The sequence below is a fragment of the Anabrus simplex genome, chromosome 1 (genome assembly GCF_040414725.1).
Source record: "Anabrus simplex isolate iqAnaSimp1 chromosome 1, ASM4041472v1, whole genome shotgun sequence".
Taxonomy (NCBI): domain Eukaryota; kingdom Metazoa; phylum Arthropoda; class Insecta; order Orthoptera; family Tettigoniidae; genus Anabrus; species Anabrus simplex.
The window spans coordinates 90,029,350-90,046,566 of NC_090265.1; the positions used below are offsets into that span (position 1 = coordinate 90,029,350).

The 17,217-nt window shown below is 38.4% G+C and overlaps 1 protein-coding gene across 1 annotated transcript in view; it reads right to left on the minus strand.

Moving 5' to 3' along the window:
* LOC136884290 (ras-related and estrogen-regulated growth inhibitor) overlaps nucleotides 1-17,217 on the minus strand; it is a 400,921-nt gene that overhangs the window by 37,922 nt on the left and 345,782 nt on the right. Inside the window, exons 4-5 of the mRNA XM_067156363.2 lie at nucleotides 11,630-11,703; nucleotides 5,734-5,926 (exon numbers count right to left, since the gene is read on the minus strand). Of these exons, the coding sequence (XP_067012464.1) occupies nucleotides 5,734-5,926; nucleotides 11,630-11,703 (267 nt within the window). The remainder of the gene's footprint in view (nucleotides 1-5,733; nucleotides 5,927-11,629; nucleotides 11,704-17,217) is intronic.

Genomic DNA, 17,217 nt, shown 5'->3' on the forward strand with positions numbered 1-17,217 from the left:
CTGGAGTAGATACGGTGATGGTAGTAGTAGGAGGAGGGGAAGGGCAGGAAGACAAGGTAAAAGGGGTGGTGGGGACTGGGGAGGCATAATGCCAGCACTAGCAGCCAGTTCTTCGTCTGCTTCAATCTCAGCTTGGATGTGAGCCGGTGTAGAAACCACGGAGTAGAGGCAGTGATGGATGAGAGCACCGGTTTTCTGGACTGAGAGACAGGCAGCGGCAGATGTGTAGTAGAGCAGGACCTCTGGTGCTGGATCGGCGCCTTGGTCGATGCGGTGAACAAAGTAGACACCGGTCGAGAGAAGGGCTTCACAGATGTCCTTTTCCGGGATATCGGGATCAATATCCTGGATGATGCAAGTGGATAACATTGCTGGGGAAGGCCGTCAACCTTCTTAGGGACAGCCAATTATGCTATTTGGCCTGGCGAGGTGAGATGTATAGTTGAGGCATCACCCCAGCCGCACAAAAATATAGGATATGTGAGAGAATATCTGAGTCCATCTGAGACTTCGACGAAAAGCCACCCATGGAGGCCACTGCGTAGGCTACTTGGAGCCACCAGCAGTGCCAATGCACTATGAGAGACTTTGTCTCATTTTCAAAAATTGATGCCTGCATGGCCTTCCAAATGAGTAAATTTATAATATCAATATAGTTGGAAAATTTATAACTTCCAATAACGGACTATACTGATATTATAAATTTCCCATTCAGAACAAATATTTCAGGTTTCCTATGGGAATCAACATCTTTGTCATAAGTGGTATGTTCCGAGCTGTCAGTGGAGAGATGGCGTGGAATGACATTAATAGATGAATAAATGTGAGTGGTGTCTTTAAAATTAGGAAAGATCACAATATGAAGATAAAGCCGGAACTCAAGAGGACAAATTGGAGCAGATGTTCATTTGTAGGAAGGGAAGTTAGGGATTGGAGTAACTTACCAAGGGAGGTGTTCAATAAATTTCCAATTTCTTTGCAATCATTTGAGAAAAGGCTAGGAAAGCAACAGATAGGGAATCTGCCACTTGGGCGACTGCCCTAAATGTAGATCAGTGTTGATTGATTTGATAGATTTATGGTATGACAGGCTTGTTTAATTCCTATATTCCAGTCGTTTGAAAGGAAAAATTGAGAGGCGTGATGATGATGATGATGATAACGATGATAGGTGAAGAGGAATAATCACAGTATGGCCCCTTGCAAGAAAAAAATGGTAACCATCTTTATATCTGAACATTGCTTGGCCTTCACAGGGGAATCGAAATTTGGGAAGATTCAGACTGCCAACTCCCTATTTGATTCTAAACTGATAATGTATATGAATACATCATAACCTGTGACAATGTTGTACAATATCGGAAGCCCCCATTATTATGATGGATCACTTCCTGACACCATTCTTACCTCCATTACCTTACATTCTGTGTTGTTATGGAGCAACGGTGGATCGTGTAGAAGAGTACAATTGCATATGAACACCCAGAATCTAGAACTGGGATCCATGTTACTCTTTAATTACTCGGTATCTAACTAATAAATTAGAATTTTGATCTGCCACATTTTAAATTTGCCGGGTTCTACACTTAAAACTTCCAGCATTGCATACATGTGCTATTGCTGTGGCATGTTTCGCACATGCCTTACGGAGTTGTTACTGTATGGAATGTGCGCACATCCAATGTGCTCTTCAGAACTCCAGCAATCAAACCTTACTGGCCTGTGCTGCCATCTCTACAGATTTTGTTTTAGACTTCAGTCTCCTGCAATATCATACTCTTTAGTATCCTGCAGCCTTTAAGCTGGTGAAGACTAGTTTGAGTTACTGTTATTGTGTAGTGTGTCATTGTGAATGTACTGGCTGCATAAAAGTGCAGAGTAATCTTGTTTGTCAAATGAGTTTTCATACAGATATATTTTTGATCAGGCAAGGCAATCATGAACTCTGTAGATTCAGTATTACATACCCACACCTCAGTTAGGCAAGTGACAAGCATTTTACTTAATACTTAATACATTATCTTCGCCTCTGTGGTGTAGTGGTTAGTGTGATTAGCTACCACCCCCCCAGAGTCCCAGGTTCAATTCCCGGCTCTGCCACAAAATTTGAAAAGTGGTAGGAGGGCTGGAAACGGGTCCGCTCAGCCTTGGGAGGTCAACTGAGAAGAGCAGAGTTTGATTCCTACCTCAGCCATCCTCAAAGTGGTTTTTCGTGGCTTCCCCACTTATCCTCTAGGCAAATGCCGGGATAGTACCTAAGTCCATGGCCACTTCCTTCCCTCTTCCTCGTCTATCCCTTCCAATCTTCCCATCCCCCCATAAGGCCCCTATTCAGCATAACAGCCTGGGTGAGGTACTGGTCCTCCTTTCCAGTTTTATCCCACGACCCAAAGTCTCATGCTCCAGGACACTGCCCTTGAGGCGGTAGAGGTGGGATCCCTCACTGGGTCCAATGGAAAACCAACCCTAGAGGGTAAACGGATTAAGAAAGAAAGACATTATTATTATTATTATTAAATTTTGTGAACACCCAATTTTCTATTTGATGAGAGTCACTCTTATGGAAATTTAGAAGTAGGAAACATCATAATATGAAGATAAAGCTGGAATTCAAGAGGACAAATTGGAGCAAATATTATTTTGTAGGGAGAGGAAATAGGGATTGGAATAATTTATCAAGGGAAATGTTCAATGCATCTCCAACTTCTTTGAAATCATTTAAGAAAAGGCCAGGTAAACAATTGACTTGCATTTTGCCACCTGGGCAACAGTCCTAAAAGCAGATCAGTGGTGATGGATACTGATATTGGTTATGGAATACACATCTGGAACAAAGCTTCCTCCCATGAACAAATTGAGTTGGGTTTCAAAGTCTTAGTCAGACTGACTACTGTTATTGGATATTCTGTGTGTTTCTCAATTTACAGAGGTGTTTTTCTTTATCAAAACTCTGCAAACCAATAGCAAGCTGCAGTAAATGAAAGAACAGAATCTGGAATTGCTTCCTATAATCTTTCCAGGCATTCCAGTTCACTGAGCATTCAGAATTATAGCACAAAATTCCTCTGTAGTTATCTTCAGATGGTAAGAGCATAACAACAAATGTTTGATTGCAGCTGCAACGATGAGAGCCATGTGCTCTGTACTTTCTACAGTTGCGAACAAGAACTTTTCATTATTTCTTCAAACTTGGAAAATTAAATAGTCACGTTAATAATTGGTAAGAGTATAACTACATAAAAAACATAAAAAACATAAATAATAATAATAATAATAATAATAATAATAATAATAATAATAATAATAATAATAATAATAACTGACCCACTGGAAACCACAAGGACTTCATATAGATAAAAGATCAACACCCACAAGTTTGCACCCAAGAAACTGATGGCAAGAAATTTGAAAATAAAAAACATGTAGACACAAGAAAGACGACAGGCCCATAGTAAAAGGACAAAGAAGTTTTGGGAAGATAAGAAGAACAAGAAGATCAAGAATACCAATGCTAAATAATGGTTCTACATGCTCCTTAGAGGGCCAAACGCATGTATATATATAATGATAATAATAATAATGTCGGTACCTAATACAGTACACAATATACCGTAATTAATTTTGTTTTAGCATGTAATAGAATATTAACAAAATGCCTGACAACTGTTTAATTATTGTTCTGTATTCATTATATTTTTAACCATTAGATAAACTGTATATTCTTGTACCAAAATCAATCATGTTGCATTTTTTTCTTTTGTCTTTTGGAGCACTGTCGCAGAGAACTTTATCAGCATTCTTTGTCAATTTTTGGCAATCTTAAGAGTTTGATAAGAATAATGAAATTCAATTATTATTATTAATATTATTATTATTATTATTATTATTATTATTATTATTATTATTATTATTATTTTAGTTCCGTTTGGGCCTGCTATGGACCACGTGGTTCTTATCTCTAGCAGCTTTCTTCTTTGACCAGTACTCCTTCATTCTTGCACTGTGAATGTCTTTTCGCTCCTGAGTCCATTTCACACCTCCTCCCGGACGTACTGTTTTTTTTGTTACTGACTGGAGAGAGTTTGATGTTCTGATCAACGTTCTGTACCTATTCCTCTCATAAATTTCACTGGGAGCAATGTCCAATTCTTGAAGGTCTTTTCTGACGAGTCTTGCCCACTTGGCATTAGTTGCTTTCCCTCTAGAGATGGTGTGGAAGATTCTGGAGGTGAGCCTCTGATTGTTCATTCTCATGACATGACCGTAGAAGTTCAATCTCCTCTTCCTCATAGATGTTGTAATGCTCTCCAATTGTTGGTACAGTTCGTTGTTGTGCCTGATTCTGTACTTGCCTTCTTCTTTAATAGGGCCATGATTTTTCTCAGGATCTTCCTTTCCTTCAGCTCCAGTTTTCTAAGTTGCCCTTTTCTTACCATGTTTAGGCATTCTGAGGCGTATAGTACTGACAGTCTCACTACAGTAGTGTAATGCCTGATTTTGAGGTTAAGGGAGAGGGATTTGGATTTGTACATGCTCTTACATAGGTGGTAGGCATTTTCCAATTTGATGTATCTGCTGTTCATGGCCTGATCTTCATTCATGTTTGGGGTTATCCATTCTCCTAGGTACTTGAAGGAGTTAGTCCTTTGTACTGTTTTGTCCCCCAGTGGGATTGATTTGGGTGCTTCTTTGATGTTGGTGATAAACTGTGTTTTGTTGATGGCGATCTTCAGCCCTACTTTAGCTGCTATGTGGTCGAGAGAGGATAGTTGATGGATAGCTTCCTCCACACTGGATGCCAGGAGTGTAAGGTCATCTGCGAAGGCTAAACAGTTGACTGTTAACTTGTCTTTCTTGTAGCCTATTCTCAATCCAGAGTCATCCTTTAGCATTATCGTCCACTCACGGAATGACTTATTATTATTATTATTATTATTATTATTATTATTATTATTATTATTATTATTATTATTATTATTATTATTATTTTGATAATTAAAAACATGTGGATGCAATTCAATCAGTTATTCACCACTGATCCACATTTAGGGCTGTCGCCTATATAATAGGTTCCCTACTGCTTGTTTCTTTTTTTTTTTTTTTTATGATATTTGTTCGTGGCGTTGTCCTCTGTAGATCTTTTGTCACTACTTGCACCATATCATAGGAACCTGCATGTAAGTGGAATTTCGGAAGTGTAGAGTGTTGAATGTGAGGCAAGGAATGTTAAGGACGACACAAACACCCAGTCCCCAGACCAGGGATATTAATCATTTACAACTCAAATCCCCTGACCCGGCTGGGAATCGAACCCGGGGCCGCTGGGTGACAGGCAGACATGTTGCCCCCTACACCACAGGGCCGGACGTTTGCTTACCTAGTCTTTTCTTAAATACTTTAACTAATTCAGTAGTTAGGATGCATAATTACTGTAGTGAAAAGAAAATAAATAATGGTACAGTAAATAAACAAATAGCGTCTGAAGAAGTACTGGGAGGACCGCAAAGCCCGAACAATCCCTTCAAAGAGACCTGAACGACGGACTGACTAAAGTGATCCTATGTGGTCATAAAAGAAGAAGAAGAAGAAGAAATAAACAAATTAAATATTCATAAGAAATTACTGTAATCTCTGGTACAGGAGACTCACCAGAAAGAATATTTACAGAGTTATGTGATGTTTGAAAAAATTATGTCACATTTAATTCATATCATGATATCAGTTTATTCATACCTTCCTCTGTGCTGACTTGACGAAGATGAACCATATCTCCCTTATTGCCCACAAGTGCAAGCGGTGCATCACAGCACAGCATCTGCTTGACACGACGTACAAAATTGAAAGAACACCTGTCGGTGATAGCATACACGAGGAGGAAGCCATCTGCCCAATGTATTGTTTCACTGGAGGGAAGGTCATCATCAGACTGAAAAACACAAATTTTACATAAAAAATAAAAGTCTGCAACTAAATGAGTTATATATTACATGAGAGAGAATAATTAAGAATATCTTTCAATACATTAAGGCAGTAGTAACTGAGTTTCAGGTGATAAAAATCATTTTTCACTTTTTTCATAGTTTGAATACTCTGTATATTGAAGAATGATTTGTTAGGAGTAAAAGTATTAATATATTTTTTAAGATAAGGTCAATTAGTCTTTAAATCATGCAAAGGGCATTCAGTTCATTTCTTTCAGTTCTCTCTTCTATGCTCATGAACCTTTCAAATTGAGGCTACTTGGCAAGACACAAAATTCAAATGAGGCTCTTCAGTTCTTAGGAAGATGCTCCAAATAATTCCTACCATAGGTGTTACATTCTTCAATCGATGAGTACATATACACTTTATTCTATGAAAACTGGAGACATTGAGACAAAAGGTAGGTTCAGGTTGCCATGCTACTGTAGATTTTTATTCTTTTATCAATGAGATAAAATGAGATAAGAGGGGTAGAAGGTGTGGGAGAGTGGGTAGTTAGAAGTAGGTAGGCAAAAAGAATGAAGAAAGTGCCCAAGATTATGTTTATAAACAGTTTTAATAGTTAACGAAAAAAAAAAAATTAAAAATTTTGCTTTACATAGCACCGACACAGATAGGTCTTACGGCTACAACGGGATAGGAAAGGGCTAGGAGTGGGAAGGAAGCAACCATGGTCTTAATGAAGGTACAGCCCCACCATTTGTGTGGTGTGAAAATGTGAAACCACAGAAAACCATCTTCAGGACTGCCAACAGTGGGGTTTGAACCCACTATCTCCTGTATGTAAGCTCACAGCTAAATGACCCTAACCACACAGCCAACTTGCTAAGTAAGGACAATTTTTTTTGAGGCAGGAGTAGAAGTACCTGTTTCAAGTACCTAGGGAATGATTTAATCCAGAATACAAGGCTGGACATGGAGATTAGCGAGAGAGTGCAACAGGTCTTATGGTGATGATAGGGTAGTACAGGACGGACTATCTATCTATCTATCTATCTATCTATCTATCTATCTATCTATCTATCTATCTATCTATCTATCTATCTATCTATCTATCAGTCAATCAATCAGTCAGTCAATCAATCAATTAATCAATCAATCCTGATCTGCATTTAGGGCAGTCGCCCAGCTGGCAGATTCCCTATCTGTTGTTTTCCTAGCCTTTTCTTAAATGATTGCAAAGAAATTGGAAAATTATTGAACATTTCCCTTGGTAAGTTATTCCAATCCCTAACTCCCCTTCCTATAAATGAATATTTACCCCAATTTGTCCTTTTGAATTCCAACTTTATCTTCATATTGTGATCTTTCCTACTTTTAAAGACACCACTCAAACTTATTCATCTACTGATGTCCTCCCACGCCATCTCTCCACTGACAGCTCGGAACTTACCACTTAGGGGATGATCTGGCAGTACCGGACGCGGACGGCGTGCAGTATCAGACAGTGTCACTTTCTGGGAATCGCCGCAAGATTGCAGCACCCTTCAGTAAGTGCTTACAAGCTTGTTGTGATGGAAGCGTGTGGTCGCCATTTTGAGGTGGTTACTTAAGAAGTGTACTTGTAGTGTGAGATTTCGTGATTTTGTGCTCAGTGTCACTGTACGAAGATAACTTTCTTGGCTAATAACGTCAGCATAGGTAAGTGCAATATCAATTAACATACGGTTCATCAATTACTATTGGTTAGTGCATGATTGAGTGGTATAATATCCTTGTGGCTTTAATACATTCAGTTTCCTGATGCATAAACTTTAAACGACTGGGTTGGGCAATATCGGACAGACGATTGGCGGGCAGTATCAGACATGAAGCTTGTAAGTTTTCTCGCCGACTATAAGAATTTTCTATTTTGTTTCAGCTCAAAATGGAGAAGAAACGTGGAAAATAGACAGAGGAAAATATGAAAATGGCCATTAATGAAGTAAAAAGTGGAAACAGAAATATCAGGGAAGCAAGTGAACTCTTTTCTGTTCCCAAAAGCACATTAGGCGACAGGGTAAAATTAATTTCTTCCGGAAATGAGCTTACTTTGAAACCTGACTTGGGTAAATTCAAATCTGCTTTTAATGAAGAACAGGAGGACACACTGTACATACTTACTAACTTACTGGTCAGCGCTACAGTCCTTGTAGGTCCTTGGCCTCCTTTATCACCTGCCTCCATCCATCTTGGTCCTCAGCTTTTCTTCTCTAACGTTTAACTCCTAACTTTCTAAGGTCATCCTCAACATCATCAATCCATCTTTTCCTGGGTCTTCCTCTCCTCCTCCTTCCATCAAGTTTTCCTATAAACACCTTTTTAACGGTGCAGGTTTCTGCCATTCTCTGAACATGACTGGCCCACCTAATTCTTCCCTGCTTAATTTTAGTAACAATGTCTGGCTGGCCAAACAGTCCTTGCAGCTCTACATTTGTCCTCATTCTCGACCCATCCTGATCTCTTACTGCACCAAATATCTTTCTCAATATCTTCCTTTCCCATGGACACACTGTACATGCATGTCAAAATGCTGGACAACCAACTAATGCCTCTCAGTAGAAGCAAATTTCTAAGATTAGCTTATCAATTTGCTGAACAATTACAAATTAATCACCAGTTCGATAAAGAAAAGTGAAGAGCTGGAAAAGACTTTTACTACTCATCTATGAAGAGACATCCTGACTTGAGTTTGAGGTTCGCAGAATCCACGAGTTTGCAACACGCTACCGGATTTAATGAACAACAGGTGAAACGATTTTTCGACAAACTCATTGAACTGATGGAAAAATATTCATTCAAACCATCGATGATTTTTAATGCTGATGAAACTGTGGTATCTGTAGTGCATGAAAATCAGTTGAGGGTCATTTCAGTGAAAGGTAAAAAACAAGTAGGAAAGTTGACTTCTGGCGAACGGGGAAAGAACTTCACCGTTCTGTAGTGCATTAATGCTTCGGGGGACCAGTTTGTTCCTCCCTTATTTGTTTTTCCACGGGTAAGAATGAACAGTGAACTAACAAAAAATGCTCCCCAAGGTAGTGTGTTTGATGCGCAACTGAGTGGCTGGATAACGAAAGATTGATTCCTTAAGAGGATGAGAGCTTTTTCTGAAAGAGTGAATCCAAGTGAAGAGAACCCGGTGCTGTTGATTGTTGATGGCCACTGTAGTCATAAAGATTTAGAGGTGATGTTGTTTTCTCGCTCCAGAAACATCCACATCTTGAGTCTTCCAGCACACACTACCCACAGACTGCAGCCCTTCAAAACTGCATACAATGAGGCGTGCTCTTTGTGGATGAGGAAGTACAGTAATTTGAAAATCTCGCTGAGAGACATTTCTGGGCTGGTAAATGCTGCATTTACCAAAGTGTTTCATATGGATCTGGCTCAGTCGGCATTCGCTTGTACTGGTATCTATCCGTTGAATCCCAATATTTTCAGTGACTTGGACTTTAACTCACCTCCCACTGAACTGACACCATGTTCGTCTGAAGTTGCCCGTACATGACAACGTTCTACCTTAGAAACATCACCCGAACCACAACCATCAACTTCAAAACATGCTGTAACTTTCGATTCCACGCCTTCCTCTTCAAGACCCGTCTTGTCAGTACCAAAGGCCACCACATCTTTAGAGATAGGCCTACATAGCTCCTCCTTGTCCCCAAGTGAAAACCTAATTCACAACATCTGTCCACTTCCAAGTGCTAAGAGTGTAAATTTCAACATATGGAAACAGCGTGGGGACCAAAGTGAAATTCTCATTTCAAGCCCTTACAAAGTTGTCTTCGAAGAAAGGCAATGAATAAAAGGTACCCATTCAGTGCAGACGACCATCAAGTCCAATATTAAATCCAGGAGAGAATTAGAAGGAAATATTCAGCGCAGTAAAACCGCAAGGAAAGCCCTGAAATTTCACACTGGAGACGACGAAACTGATTGCATCATCTGCGGGGAAAATTTTGCTGAGGACTGGATCCAGTGCAGTTTATGCAAGGGTTGGGCTCATGAAAAGTGTACAAATCTTGAAGGGAATGAACTTTATTATAAATGTGACATGTGCAGTGTGAAATAATGTAACAATATATAAGAAAGTAAGAACACTCCTTTGAAAGCAGACTGTCTGATACTGTACACCATGTTTTCAAATATTTAAGATTGTTATGTTTCCTAAATTACTGATAAATTGCTTTTGTTTAATGTTAGTATGTAAGAGTTCAATAGCAGTCATAAGGTGAATAATAAGGTTCCTGAAAATTGGTTATTTCTTTAATTCCACACTAGTCTACCTTTTTAACTTGAGCATTTGCTTAGGTGTCCGGTATTGCCAGACCTTCCACTAATCGAGCAGCTCGTCTCCTTTCTCCCAAGTCTTCCCAGCTCAAACTTTGCAACATTTTTGTAACGCTACTCTTTTATCAGAAATCACCCAGAACAAATCGAGCTGCTTTTCTTTGGATTTTTTCCAGTTCTTGAATCAAGTAATCCTGGTAAGGGTGCCCATACACTGGAACCACTCTAGTTGGGGTCCTACCAGAGACTTATATACCCTCTTCTTTACATCTTTACTACAACCCCTAAATACTCTCATAACCATGTGCAGAGATATGTACCCTTTATTAACAATCATATTTATGTGATTACCTCAATGAAGGTCTTTTCTTATATTAACACCTAGGTACCGGTACTTACAATGATCCCCAAAAGGAACTTTCACCCCGTCAACACAGCAATTAAAACTGAGAGGACTTTTCCTATTTGTAAAACTCACAACCTGACTTTTAACCCCATTTATCATCATACCATTGCCCACCGTCCATCTCACAACACTATCGAGGTCACCCTGCAGCCGTTCACAATCTTGTAACTTATTTATTACTCTGTACAAAATAACATCATCTGCAAACAGCCTTATCTCTGATTCCACTTCTTTACACATATCATTGATATATATAAGAAAACATAAAGGTCCAATAATACTGCCTTGAGGAATTCCCCTCTTAATTATTACTGGGTCAGTTAAAGCTTCGCCTACTAGGATTGGGAAAGAAGCGACCATGGCTGTAACTAAGGTAGAGCCCCAGCATTTACCTGGTGTAGAAATGGGAAATCACAGGAAACCATCTTCAGTGGTGCCAACAGTCAGCCTTGAACCCACTATCTCTCAAGTGGAAGGACACGGCGACATGACCCAAACAGTGTAGCCAAATCGCTTGGTATGTGACAGTTTAAATATTAGTAATTGATCAAATGAAGATGAGATTAAAATCATACTCTGCGAATAGGTTGTATTTTTATATTTACTGCATGCAGTTGTGTAGATGGGAATGATTATGTGCTGATTTGCAGGGCTAATTCATTTTGGGTAATACTATTTGCTCAGTTTTCATGTCATGCCTCTTCCATTGAAAGATTTATGCTGTTTGTTCAGATACCATGAATTTTGTTTTTGAAACATTAATTATCTTGCCAAATTTTTCTGCTGCAGATCTTGACATCTTTGACAATAAAACTGAGTTCTATTCATTATTTCTTTCAGAAATTGGGATACTTCAGTTAATGTTCTTTTCATTCTCACTTAAGCCTTTGACCGGTATAAAGTTATTCAGTTCAAATGCACTCTATACCATGTAATAAAATTGATGAACATACAGTTGTATCCTACCTTTGGGCATGTGTCAAGGATCTCGAACAGGACAGGTTCCCCATCCACCAACACTTCATGTTTATAGCGGTTATCTGAAAAATAACAGATTTTTAAGTTGATAAGTTTTGTAAAACCATAGGGCTTTATATGAAAGACCAATTAATTATCTTACTTTAGATGCACTGAATCTTTTGTATGATTAAATGCCATATACAGTAATACTAGGAAAGATCTTGTGAGTTGGTCATAGAAAAGAAAATCATGCAGCTATCTTAATTTAATGTAACAGTATTTCTATGTCAATGGCATTGTTCTATCCTGAAGATTCTAAAAATTCTTGTGTCCTATGAATTTGCCAACAACTTTCAGCAAGTTTCAACGTAAAGTATATCTTTCACCTGGTAGCGGATATTGTGTAATTGTTCAGTGAATCTAACACTGAGCTGGTTTCAAAAGTTTAAGGTACAGTCCCAGCATTTGTCTGGTATGAAAATGGGAAAACACCAAAAACCATCTTCAGGGCTGCTGACAGTGGGATTTGAACCCACTATCTCCCGGATGCAAGCTCACAGCCTCGCGCCTCTAACCGCACGGTCAACTCGCCCAGTGGATGTAAAGGAGAGTGCATATAAGTCACTGGTAAGACCCCCAATTAAAGTACGGTTCCAATGTGATTGAATCTCACCAGGATTACTTGATTCAAGAACCAAAGCAAAGAAAAAAGTTGCAAACTTTGAGCCGGGAAGTTTAATCAGTATGTTTTGAGCTGTCAGCTGAGATATGGCATGTAATGACTTCAGTAGACAAATAAGTTGAATGGAGTTTTTTAATGCAGGAAAGAACATATGAAGGTAAAGTTGGAATTCAAGGGGACAAATTTGCACAAATATTACTATTTAAACAGTCACTTATTGAGTGAGTTGGCTACACTGTTTGGGTCAGGTAGCTGGGAGTTTATAGGAAAAGGAATTAGGGATTGGAATAATTTACCAAGGGTACCAACTTTTGTGAAATTGCTGTAGAAAAAATAGGTAAGCAATTGATAGAGCATCTGCCACCTGGACGACAGGCTTAAATGCATCAGTGGTGATTGATTGATTGATTGATTGATTGATTGATTGATTGATTGATTGATTGATTTCCGGGATTACCTGTGGAACGCAGAGGTGAAAGAAGGTGCCGGGATGAATGGGTCTAACTACAATGTCAAGAATAGAATTTAAAATTTAAGGTGAAGGTTATATTTTCAAACACCAAAATTGACAATTTTTACAAGTAGCAAACATTAAATAAGATTGGTAAAAAGTCCAAGATTCAGAATCTTAACACCTTGGGGTTTAAGCCCCTAGCTTTACATTTTCTGAGCTACCCGCTCAAATTTACAAACCTCATGAATTTACACAAGGGCAGAAATCCCCTGATATATGGAGCACTTGCTCCTTAAACTACAATATCAGGCCTCCCAGAGGCACTTTTACAACACTCGAAAAGGCAACATAACATGAAAACCTAATAATCACTGGCCTTACAAGGCACTATTTACAATTAGAAATCTTATTACACAGAGGTATCTAGTACCCAACCTACAGGGCCTTAGTGAAAAAGAACAGGTAAAATAAACGGCCCGAGTACAACATGAATGGAGTCGAAGATTGAGCTCCAAAAAATTCTATGACCTATAGGGCACTTGGCCGATGAAACAGGGGCTAATCCCAAACTACTGAGGTTGCACGCATGGAAATAACTTTAATACATTGCAGAAACAAATGTGGCACCTCAAACCAAGATGAAGGGGAGCTCGAGAGGAACTCTCTATCCCCGATGTACAGTTTAAGATTTTATGAAGTTTTACATTAGCCGGCAGAAAGTTACATTTTTAGGAAAACTAGGTTACATAGTTAATGTTTCAGACCTTTCCCTCAGGTGAAACTGTGGAGCTAGCAAGAAATAAAGATGTTAAGTGGCCATTACCTTGTCGAAGAACTGCTGCCTGATGAAAGAGGCCTCCCGCCTCCTGCTTTGACACAAGATGTCGATCAAGTGGCCAAGAGACGAGAAAACCCGCAGTTTATAAACCCTCGGAGAAGGTTCGAGACCTTTCACGAATAAACCACCCTCTCAATTTATTGGTCAATTTAAAAGTTACACTGAAAACCGAAGAAGAAGACTATGATTGGTAGAAAATTAATTACAGAAATTAGGGATTGGCTGGATTCAAAACTGGCAGAAATAAAAGATAAATATTGCCAACCCAAAAATAAATGAACATCAATTAGTAAAAAAACCTTATGAATACAAAACTTCTTTAAATCAAAAGTTCTTTCACTTCACACCAGGGTGCATGATCATAGTTTTTGTAGTGACATCTCTGGAAGGAAGTCCAAACTTCTTGATGAATGGCAAACAAAACAAGTAGAAATACAGTCAGTTCAGGAAACTTCACAATCAGAAAATTACATTAGATTTCTGTGGTGACATCTTCTGAGTAAATTTATAAGTTGGTCTAGTTTCAATTTCATTGTTTCTCCACTAGAGGAGTTCTTTTAGGCGCTAGATTTAAATGCGCGGCGTTGGGGTGTACCTCCCGGTACAGATTGATTGATTGATTGGTTGGTTGATTGATTGATTGATTGGTTGATTGATTGATTGATTGATTGATTGATTGATTGATTGATTGATTGATTGATTGATTGATTGATTGATTGATTGATTGATTGATTGATTGATTGATTGATTGTACACAGGGTTGCCATCCTTTGCCAAATCAAATAAAAGACATGCCACAGAAAACATTCTATGGGAGTAATGGACACTGCTGCTTTGAGAACAGACTTAAATTACCTTACAAATATTTATTTCAACTGTATATGCTATTTGACTTTGCTGCCTTTAAAATTTCAGTATAAAATTTTATCACAGTATGGAATTCTTGACATGATATTTTCATAGTATTGTTGAAATTAGTTCACCTCTTATTGGAGACACTGAGTATCTACCATATGTGGCAAAACAAATGGCAATGAAATGTTATTTAATTGTGTTGGTACAGTACATTTTTAAAATATAAGGACTTCTTGTGTTCAAAATGTTTACCATCATGAGCTGCACATTATTCATAATGTTTCTGAAGATTATTAAACATGTTCCTGAACAAAGGACACAAAAAATTAAGTTATCTTTTAGCATAATTCAGAAATATTTGTAGGTAGGTCATCTGTCTTGAAAACCAATTCTTTCAACATGCTCCGTATGTAGGCATCTGGGACCTTGAGATTCAGGGAGCAGGAGTTCCATGAGAAATTCGGTAATCTCCAAAGTGTGTTTGCAGAAGGGTACGTGACTCTCCAGCAGTGTTGTCTGTAGCTCCATCTTTTTGCATCCATTGTTGTTGGAGGAGTAATCTGACATTTATGCATTTAATTATCACAGCATATCATATAAGATATTTTATTCAATAAGTTACACTCCTTTTTATGTCTTTCCAGTGCTGATGATGGCTTAGCTGAGCCCAAAACATCTACAGTTTTAAAATATAATTTTAATTAAATAATCTATAATATTATAATGTGTAGTATTGGATAGGTGGAAATTTTATACTTTAATTTAGATAACCCCTAAATGTCTCATACATACCCTTAGTGGTATAGGTACTGCAGTTTGAGAACAACTAAATTTGTTTACAATAAACACATTAATTTCTAAAAATTAATAAACTAAAGTAGACTAACATATTCATAACTAATAAAAGATCGCAAATTTATATGTTTAATTTTAAAATCAAAGAACAAATTTGAGTTTCTGTGTGGGAATCAATCGTTGCTTTGCTCGTTACCAATTTCTTTTCATACGAGCCACTTAGCAGAGAGTTGCGTTCGAGGTTTCAGTTAGCTAATTTGAAACCTTTGTCCTGTGATATACACTTTGTGACAATTATTATTGTAGGCCTACCATTTCAAAATGAGCAAGTAAATGTAGCTGGCCCCACACTCTAGTGGTTGTGAGCCTGCCTTTTACCTGGATGCCCCAGATTGGATTCCAGGTGAGATCAAAGATTTCCACATGGACCCCAGGGTTAGTTCAACGTCCACTCAGCCTATGTGAGAACAATTGAGGAGCTGTCTGGTTGTGAGATAGTGGCCCTGGTATAAATAATCAGTAATAACTACAGAGAGAATTTGCCATGTTGACCATGCGTCACCTCAATCTGTAGCCTTTCGGGCTGAGCAGCAATCGCTCGGTAGGCCAATTTCAATCTGGGCTGTAGCACCATGGCCAGTAAGGTGTAGTTACTAAATATGGATACATTTGTAACATAATTAAATAATCTGACAAAGGAACCATCCAGGCGCCAGAAAGGAGAATGAGTTCATTGACGAGAATTCAGTGCGCTAAAAAACTTCTGCTGTATTGTCAAAAGAATTAGATCACTGTGGCCATAATCGAAAGGTGTCAGGTCTTTATGGTCTGACACCGTGGTTAGCTGGTTCAATCAATATCAATCAATCAGTCACTACTGATCTACATTGAGGGCAGTCGCCCAGGTGGCAGATTCCCTATCTGTTGTCTTCCTAGCCTTTCCTTAAATGTTTGCAAAGAAATTGGAAATTTATTGAACATCTCCCTTGGTAAGTTATTCCAATCCCTAACTCTCCTACCTATAAACGAATATTTGCCCCAACTTGTCCTATTGAATTCCAGCTTTATCTTCATATTGTGATCTTTCCTACTTTTAAAGACATCACTCAAACGTGTTCGTCTACTGATGTCATGCCACGCCATCTCTCCACTGACAGCTCGGAACATACCACTTAAAGTCAAATAAGAATACTAGATTATAAATTCCACCTCTTCAATACATAAGAGCTTTTTATTTAAATTTAAGAAATAGTTCTTAACATATTAGACATAGGGACATGTTTCGCCCATAATGGGGCATCATCAGCCTAAAAATCCCATACCTGAAAGAAAGATAGATCAGGATCCTGATTGTTCTTATACATAGTTTTTAATGAAGGTTTAAAATATAAATAAGTATATAAATATAAGTCAAGCAGCTCGTCTCCTTTCTCCCAAGTCTTCCCAGCCCAAACTTCGCAACATTTTTGTAACGCTACTCTTTTGTCAGAAATCACCCAGAACAAATCGAGCTGCTTTTCTTTGGATTTTTCCAGTTCTTGAATCAAGTAATCTTGGTGAGGGTCCCATACACTGGAACCAATGCTCTAGTTGGGATCTTACCAGAGACTTATATGCCCTCTCCTTTACATCCTTACTACAACCCCTAAATACCCTCATAATTCATAACCATGTGCAGAGATCTGTACCCTTTATTAACAATTATATTTATGTGATCACCCCAATGAAGATCTTTCCTTATATTAACACCTAAGTACCTAAGTACTTACAATGATCCCCAAAAGGAACTTTCACCCCATCAATGCAGGAAGCCCCATTGGTGAAAAAAAAATAAATATAGCCATCAGAGTGTTGGCTGGCAGGGTAAGAGAGGTTGTGATATACAATTTTTAATCACTGGTTTGCATGCCAAAAGCCTGGATTAAATTCCGAATCTCTCTAGGGTGTTCATATGGAGTGAGGGCATATGA